The sequence below is a fragment of the Musca autumnalis genome, unplaced genomic scaffold (assembly GCF_047663935.1).
Source record: "Musca autumnalis isolate F117 unplaced genomic scaffold, ASM4766393v1 scaffold_1, whole genome shotgun sequence".
Lineage (NCBI taxonomy): Eukaryota > Metazoa > Arthropoda > Insecta > Diptera > Muscidae > Musca > Musca autumnalis.
The window spans coordinates 100,266,958-100,292,256 of NW_027411644.1; the positions used below are offsets into that span (position 1 = coordinate 100,266,958).

General features: G+C 35.7%; 1 protein-coding gene across 1 annotated transcript; it reads right to left on the bottom strand.

Moving 5' to 3' along the window:
• Nucleotides 1-1,300: 1,300 nt before the first annotated feature.
• Nucleotides 1,301-19,149, bottom strand: LOC141394820 (uncharacterized). Its single transcript, XM_073969786.1, has 3 exons — nucleotides 18,436-19,149; nucleotides 7,890-9,148; nucleotides 1,301-1,433 (listed from the first exon to the last, which is right to left on the bottom strand). Exons 1-3 carry the CDS (start codon nucleotides 19,147-19,149, stop codon nucleotides 1,301-1,303), a joined length of 2,106 nt encoding a protein of 701 aa, XP_073825887.1.
• Nucleotides 19,150-25,299: the final 6,150 nt, after the last annotated feature.

Genomic DNA, 25,299 nt, shown 5'->3' on the forward strand with positions numbered 1-25,299 from the left:
CCCATCGAAAGACTGAAATTTGTTATTTAGTCTTCCATCCGGTTATCAATCATCCCTTGCTAATTTTAAGATACTTAATATTAATTTGTGTTATGTTAATGTAGATATCAATGAAAAGTTTTCAGTAAACCGTAATGTAACAACTCAAATTATTAAAAAACATGTAAGAACGACTTTAAGGTCTGCCCGGCCGAACTTGTTGTACCCCAGCAAAAATTGAGATCCGTTAGTCGTTACGTAACCCATTACAAAGTAATGTAAACAAGCTTCTTTACGCATTACAAGTGACCTGAAAAGTAATGGGTTACTTCTTAAAAAATTTACAAGGCAAACGTAAGTAAGTAGTACTTTACTCGTCACTAAGTAATGAAGACGGTGGTACAGTGTGTGTGTAACGGACTATAAATCCTAGGGTTGTGTGTTCAACGCTCACCGTCGGCACACTAGTTTTTGTTAATTAAAAAATAACAGTTCGTGATGCACATGTGCACTGCACATTTAAGTTCTTAAGCAACCCTTAATGTTCCTGCGCGTGACACAGTGTGTAGTGTCTTTGGTAGTGTTGGGCAATCTCGTTCATTGAGCGGATCGATCTTTTTCATTCCGTTCACCAAAAAGATCCGGATCTTTCACTTCGTTCGTTGGCTCTTTTTCGTTCAAACGAAACGATATGAGCCACTTTGTGTGTGTGCAAATTTGTGATGCTAGCACTCCCTGCCAGCATTTGGAAGTGACTCACTCACTCCCTCGCCTAGGAAGTCACTCTGGAGACACGCCAAGGAAGATCGTTGTTGAATTACACAAACAATTTCTATTGCCTTCTTGTGATTACCTTTTATCGCGTATGGCGACACTTCGGAGTGACTTCTGAGCGACTTCTAAGGCGATTGTTTACATTTATTTCATGATCCAGCACATTGAACAAATATAGAACATTTTCTATGTGAGTATTAAATGAAACGGTGGTGCGGTGGTAAGAATACTCGCTTTGCACTCTGAAGGTCCGGGTTCGCTTCCCAAGTCAGGCAGCATAACATCACATTTTTAAAATAACAAAATTAATGTAGGTGGAAATTCCAAAGAATAATTTCTCTAAAAGAGCGTACTTAAAAAAAAACAAGTAAAATGAAAAAAAAAATAAATAAAAACCGCCAATCCTCCTAATAAAAAAGAAAAATAAATTGAAAAAAAAAATAAAAAAAATATTTTTTTTTTAATTTCAAGAACTATCGCGGAAACGATCTTCCAGAAGTGTCCCTGGAGTGACTTCCAAGACGACACGTCGGCGTGGTTCATTTCTTCACAACGGAGGGCACTCCAGGGTGCCTTCCGCGACTATTGCCGCGACTGTTTCCATCGCCCTGGGCGACACGCCTAAGTCACTTCCGCGATAGCTTTTGCTTGCAGGGCTGACGCAGCTTGTGTGAGTTTGTCTGTGTGCAAAAAATGGTGGTTGTTACTGTTTTGAATATGAACGAAAGAAGCAAAAAGAACGAGGTGAACCATATGAGCCATTGATTTACTGAACGATTGTAGCTAACTGAATCATTGATTGTTTTGTTTGTGCAAATTTGTGAGTTGATTGCGTGAGTGTGTTTGTAAAACTAATTATAATCTTAAGTTCTACATAATATCATAACAACTCTATCTAATTATAACGTTTGTAAATGAAAGGCTCAATAAATTAAATCTTAAATCTTTGTAGAACTAAAGGTGATGGTTTTGCTGCCAATTTTGTAAGCAGCAATGTCTTGGCCATCAGTGATCTAAATGAACGATATAAAAGAATGTGCTGGATACGGATCCGTTCGTTCTTTTTCACGGAGTCGTTCCTTTGAACCGGTTCGTTCATGAACGACACAAGTCTAGTCTTTGGCTAGAATTCAGAGGATTCTTGTGTTTAACTCGGACAGAGAGCGAAATAAAATGAAGTAAAATAAAAGTAAGAAGTGTGATGAAATTAAAAACAAATTCTCCACATCAACTGCTCAAAAAATAGAATTTTTTTCATGTCACTTTTCAACTTCTAGAGGCCACAAAATAACTAGTTATTCTAGTGATCATAAAATAACTAGAAACTGAGTGCGACATGCCCTTGTAAAAATAATGGAGAAGAAAGGGGGTTTGTGAGTAGGTACGGCTGCCAAGAAAACTGAACAATTAGTTTCCTTTCGTTTATGAAGACACAGTGCTCTTTAAACGGAACTTCTATATATCAAAAATTATAAGATCTATAAAAATATCATAAAGGCCAATCTTGTAGAAAATTGTCACTTCTATAACATTTGCATTTTCCAAGCAAAATTGTGAAAACCTAAAAACCCCCTAAAAATGTGAACTTTTTATTATTTTCTCTTGTAAAGAATTTTCATAGCTATAATATTTTCTTTAATTCCATTTCGATAAGACTTGCGGTTTCCAAGCAAAATCGTGAAAACCTTAAAAACCCTTACAAATGTCAAGTTATTTAAAAAGCTCTCCGGCGATTTGCTTGTTCTTTGATTTTTCTCATCTATGAACATTGTAGTTACATAGTACGCAAAAACTTCCCAGGTGTAAGCACCTTCCACTTAAAGTTGGTTCAAAAGCACTGTGTGTGACTAACTTTCAAAATACCGAAATTCGGGATATACTGTTATATGGGCGTTATATGAAGTCGTTCGAAATTTCGGACATTTCGGCGGAACACTGAAGCAACAACCTTTAAAATACCGAAAATCGGAAGGTACCGTTCTATTCGGAATATATGAAGGAGTGGACCTATACCGACAAATTTCATATGGAAAATTTTATACCCCAAGTGAAAAATAAATAACGACAGAATTATGGGGAGAAGTTTATAATCCCTCGAAGACTAAGTACCAAATTTCAGCCATTTCGGTGTGATAATGAAGCTAAAACCTTCAAAATACCGAAAATCGGGTGGTACCGTTCTATGGGTGTTATATCAAAACGTGGACCGATATAGCCCATTCGCAATACCAAACATCCTACTAGTAATAGAAACTTTTATACCAAATAACAAACCTCTATCTTAAAAATTGCGAGCTGTTTCTTGATTTCAACAGACGGACAGACGAACTTAAAACTTTACCCTGATCAAGAATATACATATATACTTTATAGGATCTCCGATTAATATTTTGATGTGTTACAAACGGAATGACAAATTTAATTATAACCTCCATATTATGGTGGAGGGTATAAAAAACAAAACATTTAACATAGGTCCAACTTTAGGCATAGCACCCATAGAATGGTACCGCCTGATTTCTTGAATTTTTAAGGGTCTTGGACGATTTTTGGTGGAGCAGTTTTGTGTGTTGAGAGAACCTCAAGTGTCAAATTATACCTAGTTCGGTCAAAAATTTTAACTAAAATCCTTAAAATGGGATGTACCGTTATATGGGGGCTATGCCAAAACATAGACCTATTTTGACGAGTTTTGGTGGAGTAGTTTCGTGACCCCTGATTTCAAATGTCAGATTACAGCTAGTTCGGTTACAAATTGTAGCTAAAATCCTCAAAATACCAAAAATCGGGAGGTACCGTTATATGGGGGCTATACCAAAACATGAACTAATGTTGACAATTTTTGGTGCAGAAATTTCGTGACCACTGAGAACCTAAAATGTCAAATTACAGCTAGTTCGGTTAAAAATTGTAGCTAAAATGCTCAAAATACCGAAAATCGGGAAGTACCGTTATATGGGGGCAATACCAAAACATGGACCTATATTGACGATTTTTGGTGGGTAAGTTTCGTGTCCTGCGAGAACTTCAAATGCCAAATTACACCTAGATCGGTTAAAAATTGTAGATAAAATCCTCAAAATACCGAAAATCGGGAGGTACCGTTATATAAGGGCAATCCCAAAACATGGACCACAGTAGACGAGTTCTGGTAGAGAAGTTTCATGACTACTGAGAACCTCAAATTTCAAATTACAGCTATTTTGGTTTAATATTGTAGCTAAAATCCTCAAAATACCAAAAATCGGGAGGTACGGTTATATGGGGGCTATACCAAAACATGGACCTATGTTGAAAAATTTTATTGGAGAGATTTTGTGACCACTGAGAACCTCAAAGGTCAAGTTACAGCTAATTCGGTTAAAAATTGTAGCTAAAATCGCTACAATACCGAAAATCGGGAGGTACCATTATATGGGGGCTATACCAAAACATGGATCTATATTGACGATTTTTGCCTGAGAATTTCCATGTCCTTTGAGAACCTCAAATGTCAAATTGCAGTTTTTTTCGGTTAAAAATTGTAGCTAAAATTTTCAAAATACCGAAAACCGGGAGGTACCGTTATATGGGGGCTATACCAAAACATAGACCTATGCCCATCATATTTGGAATATAAGTTTGTTGGTCACTAAGAACCCTGAATGTCAAATTATAGCTAATTCGGCTTAAAAATGTGACTAAAAACGTCAAAATACATGAAATCGGGCGGTACCGTTATATAGCCCATCATCGAACTGACCTGCCTGCAAAGAAAAGACACATCTTATCTCCATCTCCATTTTTATGGATGCTAGAGGGGTTACCACATACGGCCAGACGGACGCATATGCACAAATCGTCGAATGTGATTATTTTAATGCGTTACAAACGAAAAGAAAACAAACTTAATATACCATCCGCACTATCCGTGAAGGGGTATAAAAACATGGAATATAGTGAGTGCAATTTTATACAGTAGTTGTTGTAAAATTAATTGTAATAAATTAAATGCTTAATAAAAATTTATGCTACAAATCAGATTTTTAAATTAATGGAATTTTACCTAAATTAAGTAAAACCCACCAGTTACTTTCCTCACAATATTTTCGCCCGATTTTAAGTATTTGGTGCACCAACCTCGTTATGTATATACATTGTATATATGTCCAATTTTGGTAAAATTTGAAATGAAATTTCGTTAAACTTGAAACATCTGTAGTATGATGTATTTAACATCATACTGAAAGAGATCATAATGTGTATTGGAAACGCGATAAAAACTTCATTATATTCAACAGAGATATTATGCTACTGGTCTACGCAGTTAACCTCAACATAAAAGATCGATCAACGCAAGTCGTACGTAACAGCTATCTTTAATAAAATATTGAAAGAGTCTTCCAATGTGGGTCTAGAAGTAAACGGCGCACAGTGGTTCAGAATTGATCTTTCCTGGTCAAAACTCTGTAACTTTTGAACGGAAAGATAATTTTTCATAATTTTTTTTCGACGAATAACACTTTCAAATTCATTCTAGTAGTTGCAGAGGAATTCAAAGTTTTTTGCATATTTTGCATCAAAATATGAGTGTTTTTCAGTTTTTCCAATTTATTAAAAAAGATCAAACACAAAAAAACAAAAAAATTAAAAAATGTTGAATTTTTTTTTTAAACTTATATATTTAAAAACAAGTAAGAAATGTCTATAGTCGGACGGAGCCGACCATGGGATACCCTATACCACTATCCCTGGACAATCGCTCTCCACGGAACTTCTTTTCAATGATTGTGAAAATTTAATTATCAAATATCACAGATGTAATGTATAATACTTATGACCAAAACCAAAAAGTTATCTAGCATGACAAAGACATTTTTGTAGCAGGAAAGGAAAATTTAGTTCACACAAACTAAAATGTAATGAAACCCACTTATGTAGTACTACTACTTCCGTTGTTTAACCGCTACGTTATTGAAATTTTTACAAATTTCACACAAAAGTTTCAGTCCATTTAACCCGCTAAGTATTCTCTGATCTTCACGTTGGTTTGTACGTTTCTTCTTCATCATAAACTCAAACTTTGTTCAAAATTTTGCGGGTTATTATTTTGACCTACAGAGCCGCTACAAAATTGGTTAAAATTTTGTCTTTGGTCCATTTTATCCCCTGAACATTTCATCACCAAAAACTAATCATTTCTATTCTGGCCCGAACCCAACCTCCTTAAAAAATTCGTTACAATCGGTCCATAATTCGACACCTCCAAATAATAGTATGCTAAGTCTAAAAAGTGAGTTTTGCAGGAGAAGCTCTCAAAGTTTGGAAATTTTTTTGAACTTCAGTACTAGGCTAAGTCTATATTTGTTTATAACTACAGTTCGGATTGACCGATCATTACCAAAATTAGACTGAATTTAAGTTAAAGGACGTTCGACACCTCCAAATAATAGTTTGCTAATTCTGAAAAGCGAGTTTTGCAGGACAAGCTCTAAAAGTTTAGAAATTTCTTTGACCTTCAGTACTATGCTAAGTAAATATTTGTTTATAACTTCTGTTCGGATTGTCCGATCACTACCAAAATTTGACAGAATTTAAGTTAAAGGACGTTAAATATAAAAATGTAAAGAACTTGAAAACATGCTAAGTAGACTTAGCATACTATTGTTTGGAGGCGTCGAATTGTTTACAATTTTTAATAGACGGACACACATCGCTAAATCGCTTTATCTCGTCGAGATATGAATTTTGGCATACCAAATAAGGGGTCTAGGACGAACTTTTGGAGAGACAATATGTAGCATGGGATAAAAATGTGGTTCTCTATACAGAACCCATTATATATTAGGTAGTAGGCCCGTTATCTAGCAAACACTTTATTGTAATTTACATCAGAGGAAAGGTCAGTATTTTTTCCATACGTAGGCTACTTTGCGAAATATATATGTCCTCAAGGAATTAAAATATCGACCAAAAATAAAGTGTTTATATTTTTCATACAAAAGTAATGATCCATTTCACCCGCTAAAGAATATCAGATCATCATTCAAAATTGTAAGCATCTTTTTCGACCTATACTCTTATCCGGTGCAAAATTTCGTGACTATTGATGTATAATCGCGACTTCTAGCGAGTTTATTATTACACTACAAACAAATAACGGAATATATTAGGCTGTAACTCTATTATCTGATCATGCACACCAACATAATTGGCATCAATTGAAAGGTCAAGCGTTCCACTTTCAAGTATATCTCACTTGTCCGGAATGTCACTTCCAGGAATTAAGATATAAGCTGTATATTAAAAATTTTCAAAATTTTCACACAAAAGTTGTGGTCCATTTAACCCTCTAAATATTATCCGATCGCCATCTCAAATTGCAAGCTTCTCCTTTGTGATATACTCTTACCTTATTTAAAATTACGCGTGGATCGGACTATTATTGAGACCTACAGAGCCGCTAGAAAATTGGATAAATATTATGTTTTTGGTCCATTTCACCCGCTAAATATTTCACGATCATCACCAATAAGAATAGGGATCTATTCTGATCTGAACCCGACCTCCATACAAAATTTCGTGACGATCGGTCCATAACTGCGGCCTGGAGCGTGTTTACAATTTATAATGGACAGACGGACGGACGGACACACATCTCAAAATCGCTTTATCTCGCCGAGATATGAAGATTGGTATACCACATTGGGGGTCTCCGACGAATATTTCGCGGTGTTACATGAATTTTTACCAAAACAAACTTATAATACCCTCTTCCACATTGTGGTATAGGGTATAGAAATACTCTTTGGATTTTCATAAAACTTACATATATGTTAAAAAAATTCAATTCGTGTCAAATTTTATTTTTTTTTTTTAGTTTTTCTATAATTACAATAATACACTGACATTTTTTTTGGTTATACAATTAAACGTTTTACAGAATATTTTTTTTGTTTATTTAATTGAATCTCCTCAACTTTTGTGCATCTATTGTGTAATACCAAGCAACTCCCATCCTTTTGTTGTCTCCAGCATGGTGTTTCATTCCCTTGTTTCTATTGTGTTTTCCCCTAAAGCATTGCAGCTTCTTCCAAATCTGAACCCGATAAAACACCAACAATTCTCCAATAAATACCAAAATCACAAAAACCAACATCCCAGCCAAAAATATAAATATATAAAGTAAATCATCAACTTTCATAGCTCGGAATTCTTTCTTTTCACTCAAATCGGACAGTTCCAGCTTGTGAGCTCTAATTAATTCCAAAAATCCATGTTCCATCCACATATTCATCAGACCCGATTGCCAGACTTCCAACATCAGTTTATACATCGATTCGATAAAAAGGGAATTTTCATGAATTGGAAAACACATTGGAATGTTGTTGTAAAAACAAAAACTAGCACTTTGTTTAAACAAAGAAGTGGTGAATATTTTCTGCTGTTCACTAACAATCGTCCACTTTGTGGTGGGTACCACATAACCATAGAGGGTATTAAACGATTCTCTAAGTTGTAAATATCTTTGATAATTTGGCTCCACCAAAAACATTGGAGCGTATTTCTTAAATTCTGGAGCTCTTGATACAATTTCATTATATTCTGGTTGCCAGGCAATGCATTTTAATCCCGAAGCCATAATATCGTCCAAAGTATTCAGTGTTGCCATTTTTGGAGCTTTCGTCACATAAGTGGAAAAGTAAGCATTATATGTGGTCGTCAACAATATGCCTAGAATGCAAATTTCCAAATAAATTGCCCGAACAATTATCGGTGGATGACGTAATTCGCTGAAGGACTGGCCCAGCATTCCTCTCAAGCAATCATCATGGCAAATTATATCAAACAAATCCGGCCTATAACCATGAATAAACAAGGCAGCACTTAGGACCATGGAAATGATCACCAAAGTAGCGATGAAGAAAACATAGGTTTCACCTTTAAATACAGAGGTGAAAAATTCATAACCCGGTATATCAGCTTCCACTGGTATCATCAAACACCAATTTATGATTTCATAAGGATATGTGTAACCTTTAAAGGGAATTTCTGGAAAAGTTACACCCGAAGACCATTCCACTGTTCCGTTGCGCACAGCTCTCATTAGCTCTTGACTGGGTAGAGGTACCGAGGGGTTGTATGGCAAAGGTTCCGTCAAATTGCAATTGTATTTCTTGGCAAATGCCAACACAAAATGTCCCACAAATCCACCGACAAAAAGTTTACCATCTTTCTCATACGGGATTATACGTGGATCGGAACCACCCATTACGACGTTCAGGTTGTATCCTTTAAGATTATTGAGGCGTTCTGGAAAGATTTCCTCTTGTTTCAGCATGTGGTTGAAGGCTAATGGAATCGTTTCCATTTTAAAGACAGGAAATGGATCAAAACGATATAGTATTCGAGTTTTCTAAAAGTGGGAATGACAAAATATGAATTAGTATTGTAAGAGCAAAAGTGGATTTTCATACAAATACAGTAGGGTTATAACCAAAAACTACCAAGCTAGTGTCATGTGGAAAATATTCTCCTTACAATACAACATACATAAAGATTTTGTATTCACGGCGAAAAAATTTCCCACAATGAAAACGATTTCATAAGTAGATATTTATCCAATTCAAACAAGTAAAAACCGTTAAGTTCTTTTTTATACCTTTATACCTTTTTATACCCCCTATTCTCAACTAAAATGCAATAATTAGTTTCTCTTTCTGTGCACAATTTTAGGTGGAGAAGCTTTTCGACCACGGATACCACGGATATAAAATGTAATCAATCGCACAGGACCTTTATACATGGGCTATATCAAAGTTTGGACCTATATCGACAATTTTTAGTGGAGAAATTTTGTGACCACTAGGAACCTCAAATGTCAAACTACAGATAGTTCTGTCAACAAAACGTGGTCCTCTGCTGACAATTTCGCGTTTGAACCTCAAAAATTTTACTGAAAATAGCTATATTTTTATTCTCAAAATACTGAAAATCGGGTGGTACCGTTATTAGTGGGGTATTCCAAAACATGGACCTACGATGACAATTGTTGGTGGATAAGATTCGTGATTGCTGGGAATCTTAAATATAAAACAAGTAAGCAAAGGTTATAGTCGGACGGGGTCGATCATGTGATACCCTACACCCCTGCCCCTGGAAATATGCTTTCAGCAAATCAAAATGCGTTTTGTAAACATTACTCTCTGTATAGAAAGTAATGATGAAGTTATTCCAATGGGGGAATACTCCAGACATAAGCAATCAAATCAAAATTCCTTAATGGAACAAATAAGCTTATTGTAAGAAATAACTTTGTCGATTCTGCCACCTTATCACATTATGCTTGGGACCTACAGTTTATCGTCGAGTACGAACGGCGTGTCCTAAGACACTATTTTTAGAGAAGTTTTATATGGCTGAGATACCCAGAAAATGTCACCAACATTACTGAGGTGTATTTTGCCACCGTTGAAAGTTTGATGTTACCCTCCGGGGAATCGAAACCACGACATTCTGCGTATAAGGCGGATGTGAAGTTGAAATATAGCTCCACACTAGGGACTAATATTAGAAACGAAGTTACGTAAAAAATTTAAAATGTCCATGTTTTGACATATCTAATAGGGTGCCACCGTGGTGCAATGGTATGTCTGGGTTCGGTTCCTAGGCCAAGTCACATGAAATTTTCAACGGTTTTAAAATACCCTTCAGTAATGATGGAGACATTTTCTGAGTATTGAACATTGTGAGTTTATTGAAGATCTATCGTCCAAAAAAAGTGCACTTGTACCATACATATGTTTGGAAATACACGCGATTTTGTGGTTTTTAGGGTATATTGAAAATAGGTTATTGTGGATATATATTGTGATATCAAAAATATATTTTAACCGGTAAAAAACAAATAATAATGAGTAGAAATTCATAAAATTTGCATACAAACAGATTTATGACTCCCAAATATATTCATATTTAATTTTACGCCAGGAGGGGGTAGGTGCCTTCACCAAAATTAATATTTCAAAAAAACTTTAACGGTAGCGACACCGAGTGCATTTTGAAAAAAGGTGGTGCAATATAGGGCTCCACATAACACTGTGAACACAAAGGACAGATCCGCCGTGAGTCGAAATTGCGCGTTATGGCGTGATGCAGTTTTTGCTAGAGACCCTGTAAGGCATCAGGAATTAGCGATATATCTTTGTTCACTGTTGCTTTAGCTTATTCTTGAGATGACAAGTCTGCAGTCAAATCGAATGAGGATTATTTTCGTACAGCACTTCGACCTTCTAACTCGCTTCTTTCAATGTCCTTTAGGTCCTTTATTTTAGGAGCCGCTATAAAAGTACCACAAGATGACGTTTTTCAACTTCGAAATGTTCTGCAAAAATGTGGCTTAGAAAATTTTAGATACGGCTCTCATTGACAACTAATCGATTTTGTCGCGTTTTTATAGTCATTTTTGACATTTACCCCTGTTTGCTCAGAAAAAACTGTGTTTTTGTATGTTATGTAACGAAATACAAAAAAACCAAAAAAAAGTAATTTAAAAAAATTAACCGCCTGTTCATGTATGTCGCACGGAAACCTGTACGAAAGGAAAGCAGTCACTCACTTCCGTCTAAAAATGCGTTCATGTATTTCGCAAACTATCGTGCGACTGCCGTTACGTATACTATGCGAAATACTACTAATTTGAATGTACATTTGTACAACTATGTTCCATAAATGAGAGCCAAATGAGAAATGAAAACATAATCCACATATACATATACAAACATTGGAATATGTGTGATTTGTTTTGTTTGAAAAATAACAAGTAAAAAAGCGTTAAGTTCGGCCGTGCCGAACTTTTCATACCCTCCACCGTAAAATATTCTGAACTAAAATAGAATAATTAGTTTTCATTCTTGTCCCCAACTTTAAGTGGGAACGTTAAAATGTCAGATAATGTACATAAAATGTTTCATCCGGTAGGCCCTTTTTTATGGTGCATATATCTAACTATGTATGTTGAAAAATTTTGGTGGGCTAGAAATTGGGAGGTACCGTTATATAGGGGTTATAATAAAATATGGACCTATGTTGACAGTTTTTGATGGGAGCCTTTAATGTCAAATAACTCCTAATTCGGTAAAAAATTGTAGCTAGAATCCTCAAAATACCGAAAATCGGTACATAACGTGGGAACTTCAAATGTCATTAACAGCTAGTTCGGAGGTATGTGGGCTATACGAAAATATGAACTTAAATGAACAATTTTTGTTGGCTTTTAAATTTCAAATTACAGAAAGTTCGTCCAAAAAATAAAGCTAAGGTACGGAAAATCGGGAGGTTTGTTTTGGGGCTATACCAAAACATGGACCTACGTTCGGTTAAACATTTTAAGTAAAATCCTCAAAGTACTGAAAATCGGGAAGTATCGTTATATTGGGGCTATGTAGAAAATTGTTGATGCAGATGTGTGATGACCACTACAACCTTCAAATGTCAAATTACAGTTAGTTCGGTTAAAATGTTTAGCTAAAATTGCAATTACTGAAAATTGGGAGGTACCGTTATATGGGAGCTATATCCGAACATGGACCTATGTTGACAATTTTTTATGGAGAGGTGTTGTGACCACTAAGAACTTCAAATGTCAAAATTCTGCTAGTTTGGTTTAATATTGTAGTTAAAATCATCAAATTACTGAAAATCTGGAGGTACTTTTATGTGGGACCTTTATCAATACATCGACCTTCCTTGACAATTTTTGGTGGAGAGGTGTGGTGACCACTAAGAATTTCAAATGTCAAATGTTCAAATTACAGATAATTCGGTTAAAACTTGGAGGTAAAATTCTCAAAATACCGAAAATCCGTTATATGGGGATACCGAAATCCGTTATACGTAGGTACCCTTATATGGGGCTATACCAAAACATGAACCTACGTTCATAATTATTTCGAATATAATTTTTTTGGTCGCTAAGAACCCTAAATATCAAATTATAGCTGATTCGGTCTAGAAATGTGAATTTAAACGTCAAAATACCTGAAATCGGGCGGTAACTTTATATGGGGGCTATTGCAAAACATGGACCTATGTCCACTAGTTATATAAGTGTATTGACATTTAAGAAACCTAAATGTCAATTTATAGCTAAATCGGTCTGTAAATGTAACTAAAAACGTCAAAATGCCATAAACCGGTGGTACCGTTATATGGGGGCTATACCAAAACGTGGACCTATGTCCACAACTTTTGTTATATAAGTTTATTTACCACTTAAGAACCCTAAATGTCAAATTATAGCTTAATCGACCTGAAAATGTAGCTAAAAACGTCAAAATACCGTATATCAGGGGGGGGGGGGGTCACCGTTATATGGGGGCTATACCAAAACTTTAACCTATGTCCACAACTTTTGTTATATAAGTTTATTGACACTTAAGAACCCTAAATGTCAAATTATAGCTACATCGGTTTGAAAATGTAGCTGAAAACGTCAAAATACCATTAATCGGGGGTACCGTTATAGGGGGGCTATACCAAAACGTGGACCTATGTCCACAACTTTTGTTATATAAGTTTATTGACACTTAAGAACCCTAAATATCAAATTTTAGCTAAATCGGTCTGCAAATGTAGCTAAAAACGTCAAAATACCGTAAATCAGGGGGTACCGTTATATGGGGGCTATACCAAAACGTGGACCGATATAGCTCATCATCGAACTTGACCTGCCTGCAAACAAAAGACGCATTTTCCCAAAATTTCAGCGTCCTATCTCCATTTTTGTGGATGCTAGAGTGATTACCACAGACGGACTGACGGACGGACTTGCACAGATCGACTCAGAATTTTACCCTGATCAAGAATATATATACTTTATAGGGTCGCAAATGAGTATTTCAATAAGTTACAAACGGAAAAACAAACTTAATATACCCTCCATACTATGGTGGAGGGTATAAAAATAAAATACTGTAAATATAGTCTTTTCTGAACAAAAATATGGTAAATGCACAAAACGATCACGAAAACGCGACAAAATCGATTAGTTGTCAATGAGAGCCGTATCTAAAATTTTCTGAGCCACATTTTTGCAGAACATTTCGAAGCTGAAAACGTCATCTTGTGGTACTTTTATAGCGGCTCTTAAAATAAAGGACGAAAAGGACATTGAAGGAAGCGAGTTAGAAGGTCGAAGTTCTCTACGAAAATAACCCTCATTCAATTTGACTGCAGACATATCATCTCAAAAATAAGCTAAAGCAACAGTGAACAAAGATATAACGCTAATTCCTGATGGCTTACAGGGTCTCTAGCAAAAACTTCATTACGCCATAACGCGGAAGTTCGACTCACGTCGGATCTGTCCTTCGGGGTTCTTAATATACTCACCAAGGCCTTTCTTCCCCAACAGGAATTTTCCGTGCCTCAGACTTTCACCTCCATTTTGTTGCACAGTGTAATTTGCAATAATGCTGTGTATTTCACTATCTTGATAGACACAAATTGTAGCATGGGGGGAAAATGTTGTGTTCTACACAAAACCTATTATATATTAGGCAGTAGTCCCGTTAGTTACCCAGGAGACACATTATTGCAATTTGCATCAGGGGAAGGTCAGTAGTTCTTTTTCCATATGTAGGCTACTTTGCGGGTATATGCCCTCCAGGAAATAAAATATGGACCAAATTTTAAAATTTTATATTTTTCATACACAAGCAATGACACATTTAACCCACTAGATAATATGACATCATCATCCAAAATTGTAGGCATGTTCTTCGACATAAACTCTTACATCATGCAAAATCTCGTGACTATTGATGTATAATTGCGACCTTCTGATTACACTACAAACAAATAATTGGATATATTTGGCTGTAACTCTGTTATATGAGCACGTAAATCAAAATAATTGGCATCAATGGAAAGGTCAAGAAATGACCTTCCAAATGTTATTTATATGGGCGGAATGTATCTTCCAGGAATACATATATAAGCTGTATATTAGAAATTTTCACAATCTTCATACAAAAGTTGTGGTCCATTGAAACATCTAAATATTATCTGATCACAATCTCAAATTGCAAGCCTCTTCTTTGTCATATACTCTTACCTTAGTTAAAATTTCGAGGCAATAGGTCTATTATTTCACGATCATCACCAGTAACAATAGGTGTCTATTCTGGTCTCAACCCGACCTCCATGCAAAATTTTGTAACGATCCATAATCCACAATTTATAATGGACAGACGGAAGGACACACATCTCAAAGTCGATTTATCTCGTCCAGATATGAATTTGGTATACCACATTGGGGGTCTAGGACAGATATTTCGCGGTGTTACATGAATTTTTCCCAAAACAAACTTATAATACCCTTTCCACATAGTGGTGTAGGGTATAATTATAGGTAGTTCGGTCAAACAATTTAGCTAAAATTCTCAAAATATCAAAACTCGGGAAGTGGCGTAATATGGGGCCTATACCAGAACATGGACCTGTATTGACAATATTTAACAGAGAAATTTTGTGACAAATTGTCAAATTACGGGCAAATGTAGCTTAACCCCTCAAAGCACCGAAAATCGGAAGGAACCATAATATGGGGGCTATACGTTTTGTTAGAACCCTCATATGATTTTGGGTATTTTGAATTTTTAGCTACATTTTCAGCTGTAAGCTGGCATTTGGGGTCTGGTCGGTGGTCAGAAAACTTCACCATTCATTTGTTTTACTACTTGTTATTTAATCATCGTATTGGGTGGACATCCTTTTTGCATGCTACTTTTTTAAAGTATCTGAAAACATTTTCTCAAATGTAGCCTCATCTCAACAACAACAATAAGTGATAATGTTACCAATATTCCAATAATATTCAAATCGTACATATTATTATACCCTTCACCATAATATGGAGGGTATAATTAAGTTTGTCATTCCGTTTGGAACACATCGAAATATTCGTTGGAGACCCTATAAAGTACATATATTCTTTATCAGCATAAAATGCTAAGCATAAAATGCTAAGCATAAAATTCTAAGTCGAAAATGCCATTTGCGGTTGTCCGTCCGTCTGCTAAAATCAAGATACAGCTCTTTAAGATATAGCTTTATAATTTGGAATAGAAGTTTCTATTACTTCTAGGATATAGACCAATGGAACGGTACCTCCCTATTTTCGGTATTTTGGAGGTTTTAATGGCTGTAATTCGGTACTTAGACTTGTCGGTATAAGTCCACATCTTCATATAGCCGCCATAGAACATTACCTCCCAATTTTCGGTATTTTAAAGGTTGTGGTGTCAATATCCCCTCCAAATTTGCTGAAATATGGTATTTTGTCTTCGTTTGGGGTATAAAACATTCCACCTGAAATTTGTCTTTATAGGTCCACGTCGTCATATAGCCCATAGAACGGCAACTCCCGATTTTTGGTATTTTGAAGGTTGTGGCCCGATTTTCGGTATTTTCAAGGTTTTAGCCTCAATATACCAATAAAATGGCTGGAATTTGGTATTTTTTCATCGATGGGGGTATAAAACTTTGTACCTGAAATTTGTAGGTATAGGTCAAAGTTTTCATATAGCCCCGTATCCAGGATTTCGACGGTTTTTTTGTTATACTCTCCACCATAATATGGAGGGCATAATAAAATTTGTCATTCCCTTTGTAACACATTGAAATTTTCATCGGTTGCCCTATAAAGTATGTATTTTCTTGATCAGGTAAAATTCAATATAACCATGTCCGTCTGTCCGTCCGTCCATCTGTTGAAATCAAGATACAGCTCGAAATTTTTAAGAAAGGGCTTTGTAATTTGATATAGAAGTTTCTATTGCTCCTAGGATGTTTGGTATTGCAAATGGGCTATCTCGATCCACGTTTTGATATATAGAACGATACCATCCGATTTTCGGTATTTTGAAGGTTTTAGCTTAATTATCACACCGAAATGGCTAAAATTTGGTACTTAGTCTTCGTTGGGGATTAAAAACTTTCCCCCAGCATTTTTTCGGTATAGATCCACACCTTCATATAGCCCCCATAGAACGGAACCTTGATTTTCGGTATTTTGAAGGTTGTGGCCACAATAATCCACTGAAATGGCTGAAATTCGGTACTTACTCCTAATTTGGGGTATAAAACTTTCCATATAAAATTTGTCGGTATAAGTCCACGCCTTCATATAGCCCCCAGATTTCTGGTATTTTGAAGTTTGTGGCATCAATATTCCACAATTCCGAAATTGTTGAAATTTGGTATTTAATCTTCATTTGGGGTATAAAACTTTAAATATAAAATTTGTCCGTATAGGTCCACGCCTTCATATAGCCCTCACAATACCTACCGATTTTCGGTATTTTGAAGGTGGGGGCCTCAATACTCCTCTGAAACGGCGGAAATTTGGTACTTAGTCTTCGTTGGGGGTATTTAATTTTCACCTCGAATTTTGTAGGTATAGGCCCACGCCTCCATATAGCCCCCATAGAACGGTTCCTCCCGATTTTCGGTATTTTGAAGGTTTTGGCTTCATTATTCCACCGAAATGGCTGAAATTTGGTATTTAGTCTTCGTTGGGGGTACAACACTTTCCACCTAACATTTTCAGATATAGGTCCACGCCTTCATATTGCCCTTATAGAACGGTACATCCCGATTTTCGGAATTTTGATGGTTGTGGCTGAAATTTGATATTTTGTCTGATATTCCGACTGAAATTCGACGGTATAGGTCCACGTTTCGATATAGCGCCAATCGGAAGTTTGGTATTTAGTCTTATTTGAATCTAAAAACTTTCCACCAGAAATTTGTCGGTATAGATCGAAGTTTTGATATAGCCCCATAGAACGGTACATATCTAATTTCGATATTTTGAAATTGCTGAAATTTGGTATTTAGTCTTTTTCATAAACGAATGAAAATTATTGTTCCATTTTACTTCAATACAACTCGTGGTGGGGGGGTATAAGAAGTTAACACCGTTCTTACTTGTTATTATTGTTTTTTGCCAAATTTTTGAACCCAGGTAGCTCCGAAAATTTTATATATTTTCCATGTTTTGGAAAGAAACACGAGGACGCCCACATGAGCTCTTCTAATGGGATTATTATCAGTAAAATATTCTGTTCCTTCAAGAAGTTCTTGGTGGAGGGTATAAAAAGTCAGGCCTGGCCGAAATTAACGCCATTTTTACTTGTTGTAGCATTAAATTGTGACAGAATTATAGAAATAGAATTATAGAATTAGCAGAAAACTCTTGATTTAAAAATCAATATATTTGATAGGCATTGGGACCAAAAGATTTTGGTTTGATTTGTTACTTCATGACACAGGCTGAGGGGATATCTGACACTTGTTTACTTGTTAAAATTAAGAGTACCCAGTCTTGGGTATCACATTTCGGAGGACCCCGAGTTCTTTTAAGGCGCCAGAAGACATTTTAGCAAAGGGAACTCAACAATAATAACAAGTGATAAAGACCCCAATATTCCAATTATATTCAAATAGTACGAATTATTTTTAATCTCCTGTATCATATCTAATCGTTAGTTTTCCCAAAGATTATGCAAAATTCACAAAGAGAAAAAGACGAACAATTTAATCGCTGGCAATTTCATGTAACGCAATTTCCTTACTCAAATTTGTTGTTGATTAATTTTTTAAACCACTACAAATTCCAGTTATTTAACACTTCCATACCTGATAGTTGGCCATTATAGCAGCCACATTTAGTAATTTTTGCCTCCAACAATGTTGAAATAATTGTTCCACAACACCATTGCTAACATCTTCATATCTAGCACCGCTGCTGCTGCCGCTGCCGGCAAAAATTTCGTCGTCATCCATCATCTGGGGGCCATTGATCAAGAATAGCACTTTCGCCACCTTTATGCGCCACAAACAATTCGATAATTTCTGCAATAAACCCGAATGCTGGTCCAGGGTTATTTTTATGCCATCACCACCGACACCATCATCAGCATCTGCAGCACTATTAATATCAATCTGAACAATTGCCAGTAAATTGTCGGTCATTTGATGTTTAAGATTAAAGTGTTGCCATTCGTTTAATTGCAGAACTGGCACCTGTACCTGGTGCATGAGATATGCCACAAATGGCAGCGGCACTGATGTTGAAGATCTTCCATTTACATTTAGAACTTTTTCAATAAAGCTGGTGTTGCTTGTGGCAGCTGCATTGCTGCTGCTGTTGTCATCCTCCATGGTGTTGGTGTAGAATACCGACGCAATGGTCGTATTCTTATTGTGCGTCAATAGAACATTGTCGTAGTTATGTAAATCTTTCAAGTCCTTGAGGAATTCGATTACAGTATAGCCGGTGCCATCATTAACAGATTCTTTAGCCTTCGCTGTGTCAATGGTATTGGCCATTGCCAGTCGTTGGTTTGCCATTTGTGAAATTATTGTTAATAAAATTATTAAAATGTTTAAATTGCCCAATATTATCATTAAATCAAACATCTTATTTAGTGGTGATGCCATTCCCTTTGGTGTGGTTCCTGTTGTGATGTTTGCTTTGCTTTTATTTCTTGGTTCAATTCTTTGAATCGTTGTGTTATGTGACTCTATTTGCCGACAGACTGCTGCCTTTGTAATGATTCAAAAGTATTCTTGGAAATAATTGTAATTTCACCTTAGGCGTGGATATTTATCTCAATCTATTTTATGTGTAGTTGTGTGTGTTTTTATAACATTTACAAACCACAATGCCCTACAAGCGGAATTGTTCGTCGAACATAATGAAAACATGTTTGACACTATCAAAGGGTTACAGTGTACAAAAATAATGACAGTGACACATTATGGCAGAAAAATTGAGTATCAGTTGTTTTGAATTGTGTTGTAGATGAAGTAAGTCGTCAGCTTAACAACAATAGATCCAACTCAGTCTTTTTATAACAAGTAATATTTGCTCAAGTAAAATCGAGTAATAGTGGTATGTTAAGGGATTTTCGTAAAAACTTATTTTTGGAACAGTTATTACAAGTTATTCTGAGTTCTGGTTATCAAACGCACATAGAGTAATGTATTTTTCGAGTTAACAATTTCTACAATTTCTCCTGAGCACTCGATAAGTTGTAGTTAAAAAAGCTTCAAAGCATGCTCGTTTGAGTACAGAAATTTAGAAGTGCCAGCTTGTTAGCTCTGTGCTAAGGACGGCAAAAAATGTGCTCACAATAACTCTCGAGACCGCAACCGAATTGGCCCACTGATCAGGTTCGAATATGGACAATTGGGGGTCGGTTCTAATATTTTCACTAAACATATTTTAAGTTAAAAAATGTTCGGAAAATTTCATTAAAATGTACGTCATCCTCCCAGAGGGTCTATATCGGACAACATCTTCGGATACCTCCCTCGCAAAAGTTCAACATTTTGCTTAAGCGCAGTTTAAGGGATGACTAAAGATCGTTTTGAAATTTTTACCAAAGGTACTACTGATGATCCTGTTTTCAGTGATAGTATGTTTTTCGTGTGCAGCCCTATGCTATCTGACATAAAGGTCTAATAACTCTAAATCCTACGGTGCCCACTAACATTGCTAGGAGGCGCGATAAATAAGAATCACTTTCAAAATGGACAGTTTCTTCAGGTGTTAACTCCGCTAAAGTTCAACAATTTGTGATTTAATCCAAATGAAATATAATAGCAAAAGGTACCACGGTGCTCTTGAACCAACTTCATATGAAAGTTGCTTACACCTGAGATAAGAAAAATAAAAAAAAAAACAAAAAAAATCGTCGGAGCGCTTTTTAAATAAATCGCGGTCAAATTTTCAAATTTTTAGGTTTTTACGATTTTGCTGGGAAACCGCAAGCTCCATCAAAATAGGACTAAAGAAAATGTTATAGCAGTGAAAATTCTCTACAAGATTGTTCCTTATGATGTGTTCGTAGGTTTTACCATTTTTGAGATATAGAAGTTGACATTTTGACAATTTACTGACTGTATCGTCTGCTGATAAAACAAGGTAATGTCTACAATTTCCCAACTTAAACTTATATATCTCAAAAATGGTACAACCTTGGAAAATTACGACAACCAATCTTATAGAGAAATTTCACAGCTATGAGATTTTCTCTAGTCCCATTTCGATAAAAAAACCTGAAAATGTGACCTGAACATCTACATATATCTCAAACATGGTTAAACCTACGAAAACATCATAAAAGGAAATCTTGTAGAGAATTTTCGCAGTTACAAAAATTTTTTTAGCCCCATTTTGATAGGACTTGCGCTTTCCAAGCAAAATCGCAAAAACCTAAAATAAACCTAACAAGTAAAAAAGCGTTAAGTTCGGCCGGGCCGAACTTTTCATACCCTCCACCATAAAATATTCTGAACTAAAATGGAATAATTAGTTTTCATTCCTGTCTCCAACTTTAAGTGGGTACGTTAAAATGTCAGATAATGTACATAAAATCCTTCATTCGGGAGGCCCTTTTTTATGGTGCCTATATCTAACTATGTAAGTTGACAATTTTGGTGGGCTAGAAATTTGGAGGTACCGTTATATAGGGGTTATAATAAAACATGAACCTATTTTGACAGTTTTTGATGGGAGCCTTTAATGTCAAATAACTTCTATTCGGTTAAAAATTGTAGCTAGATTCCTCAAAATACCGAAAATCGGTACATAACGTGGGAACTTCAAATGTCATTAACAGCTAGTTCGGAGGTATGTGGGCTATACGAAAATATGAACTTAAATGAAAAATGTTTGTTGCAGAATTTTTGTTGGCTTTTTAATTTCAAATTACAGAAAGTTCGTCCAAAAAATAAAGCTAAGGTACGGAAAATCGGAAGGTTTGTTTTGGGGCTATATCAAAACATGGACCTACGTTCGGTTAAACATTTTAAGTAAAATCCTCAAAGTACCGAAAATCGGGAAGTATCGTTATATTGGGGCTATGTTGAAAATTGTTGATGCAGATGTGTGGTGACCACTACAACCTTCAAATTTCAAATTACAGTTAGTTCGGTTAAAAATTGTAGCTAAAATTGCCAAATTACTGAAAATTGGGAGGTACCGTTATATGGGAGCTATATCCGAACATGGACCTATGTTGATAATTTTTGATGGAGAGGTGTTGTGACCACTAAGAACTTCAAATGTCAAATTACTGCTAGTTCGGTTTAATATTTTAGCTAAAATCATCAAATTAGTGAAAATCGGGAGGTACTTTTATATGGGGGCTTTATCAATACATCGACCTTTCTGGAAAATTTTTGGTGGAGAGGTGTGGTGACCACTAGGAATTTCAAATGTCAAATGTTCAAATTACAGATAATTCGGTTAAAACTTGTAGGTAAAATTCTCAAAATACCGAAAATCGGGAGGTACCGTTATATGGGGCTATACCAAAACATGGACCTATGTTCATAATTTTTTCGAATATACGTTTTTTGGTCAGTAAGAACCCTAAATATCAAATTATAGCTAATTCGGTCTAGAAATGTGACTTAAAACATCAAAATGCCTGAAATCAGGCGGTAACGTTATATGGGGGCTATTCCAAAACATGGACCTATGTCCACTAGTTATATAAGTTTATTGACATTTAAGAACCCTAAATGTCAATTTATAGCTAAATCGGTCTGAAAATGTAGCTAAAAACGTCAAAATACCGTAAATCGAGGGGCACCGTTATATGGGGGCTATACCAAAACGTGGACCGATGTCCACAAGTTTTGTTATATAAGTTTATTGACATTTAAGAAACCTAAATGTCAAATTATAGCTAAATCGGTCTGCAAATGTAGCTAAAAACGTCAAAATACCGTAAATCGAGGTGCACCGTTGTATGGGGGCTATACCAAAACGTGGACCTATGTCCACAAGTTTTGTTATATAAGTTTATTGACATTTAAGAACTCTAAATGTCAAATTATAGCTAAATCGGTCTGCAAATGTAGCTAAAAACGTCAAAATACCGTAAATCGGGGGTACCGTTATATATACCCTGTTTTATACCCTCCACCATAGTATGGAGGGTATATTAAGTTTGTTTTTCCGTTTGTAACGCATTAAAATACTCATTTGCGACCCTATAAAGTATATATATTCTTGATCAGGGTAAAAAAAAATCTGAGTCGATCTGTGCATGTCCGTCCGTCCGTCCGTCTGTGGTAATCACTCTAGCACCCACAAAAATGGAGATAGAACGCTGAAATTTTGGGAAAATGCGTCTTTTGTTTGCAGGCAGGTCAAGTTCGATGATGGGCTATATCGGTCCACGTTTTGGTACAGCCCCCATATAACGGTACCCCCGATTTACGGTATTTTGCCGTTTTTAGCTACATTTTCAGACCGATTTAGCTATAATTTGACATTTAGGGTTCTTTAGTGTCAATAAACTTATATAACGAAAGTTGTGAACATAGGTCCACGTTCTATCTCCATTTTTGTGGATGCTAGAGTGATTACCACAGACGGACGGACGGACGTGCACAGATCGACTCAGAATGAGTATTTCAATGCGTTACAAACGGAAAAACAAACTTAATATACCCTCCATACTATGGTGGAGAAAGTCGCATTTGTTTTGCTATTTTGGCCATAAAGAACCATAGCTACAGGGTTGGTATGTTCTAGAAAGTTGTTTACTGAGATCTAAGGAACATTTTTCTAATTGATTTCTAAAATCCTAGGAAAAATTAAAATGAAAATTTGACCTTGATGATTGTGACCTTGAATATGAGTTTGAATGGATTTTACGTGTTCACAATTATTATTCTTTAGGACGAGAGCTAAGTTTGCATCCACGAGTAAACCCAAGTTCTTAGCGGTTAAGAATATATGTGCCCGACAAAATGATCCCTTATGACATCAACGCCTCAGGTCTTTGGGTGCCCATAACCGCAAAAGTTGAAGCGATAGGGAAAAACGCCGGGACACCTGTCTTCTTATTTTTGGTCTTCTATCACGGTGCGGTGTCAAAATATGGTTAATAATTTTCGTATCGCATAGTGTATGTTACCATGTATAAATATGTCGGAATCATATAAAACAAATTCCTTGGAAGATAGTGCCCAGGTGTAGTGGAGTAGGGTATCACATGGTCGGGCCTCTCCGACTACAACCCTCTCTTACTTGTTCTTTAAAATTTTCATTTTTTTCTCAAAAATTGTTTGGTTTTCATAAAACTAATATAAAAGCTCATTCATTTGAGTAAAAAAGATAATTAGTATGGAAATCGGTATGGAAAAAACACACAGTTTTACCCATGTAATTTCAATATATTTAAAAAAAAATGTTAAGCGGGCGGAACGGTACCGGTATGTATATGGGCTGAAAGAGGACAGCCGCAGACATCATTCCGTAAAAACTAATCTTTGTTCAATGCTGTTCCCTAAAAGTTATAGTCCACTGAAATTGGAATTTCACGTAAATTTAGTACCCGAGGAAAAATAAAATAACTCACTTCGTTTACTGAGGTAATTTATTAAAACGGTACTTAAAGGCAACAAACAACAATGAACACAATATCTGTTATAGTTTCAGAGAAATAGCTATTTCTTTCTCCAGAAATTTGCAAAAATGACTATTGTCCAACATTGGGAACAAATTTTCGTCTTTAGGAGCACGCCCTCTCCTTCCAATATGTTGACCTAATTTATGTAATTAACTATAGAATTGATTCTATACAGATAATATAATCACCCGAATTAATCATCTATAACCCATCGTTTTTAATACTCCTATATACCACTAATCCCCCGTATTAAATGTCACTGACTAAAGGTCGGATTAAAGGGCATTGATGTTTAACTAAAGGTCATTAGTTTTGGATTAAACGTCATTTACCCAGAAAAAGGCCATTGACTCAAGATGGAATAATGATCTTGGATAAAAGGTCATTGACCAGGTTTAACCTTGACCCGTATGAAGGGAAATTTACCCCGGTTAAGGGTCATTGATCCCGATAAAAGGTCATTGATCCCGAAGTAAAAGTCATTAAACATAGAAATAAAGTGATTGACCCCGAACTAAAGGTCTTTGGCCACGGTTTAAATGTCATTCACATTCGATTAAAGGAAACAGGATTAAAGACCATTGATCCCAACTTATAGGTAATTGACATTTCCCTTGGGCATTCCCCATGGTTAGGCCTTCGCCAAGCGACGAGTCCTTCGTAAAATACTAAAAATAAAGGTTACCAGATTTTTGATTTTGGACTAGGGTCCATATGAAATAAACTAAAGGGCCAAAAATATAATATAATTGTATTTAAAGGATATTTAGGGGAACAAATTTCTGATCGTGTAGGTAGTCTGTCCACAGTGTCACGACCGTGGCCAAAAATGGTCAAAACCAAGTACTTCGGAATAAAAATTTATTGATGTGAATTGATAATAAATATTTCAATTTGAAGGAATTTGAATAATGGTATTGATTTGTCAAGCAGTTTTGTCCATGTGAAGGTTTAAACCCGATAATTGCTGGAAATATGCATTTTTGTCCTTATTTTACTAAAATTATTAACTTTTATTATGCTCCAATATTTTCATATTAAAAGTAATTTATCGTTCTAAAATAAA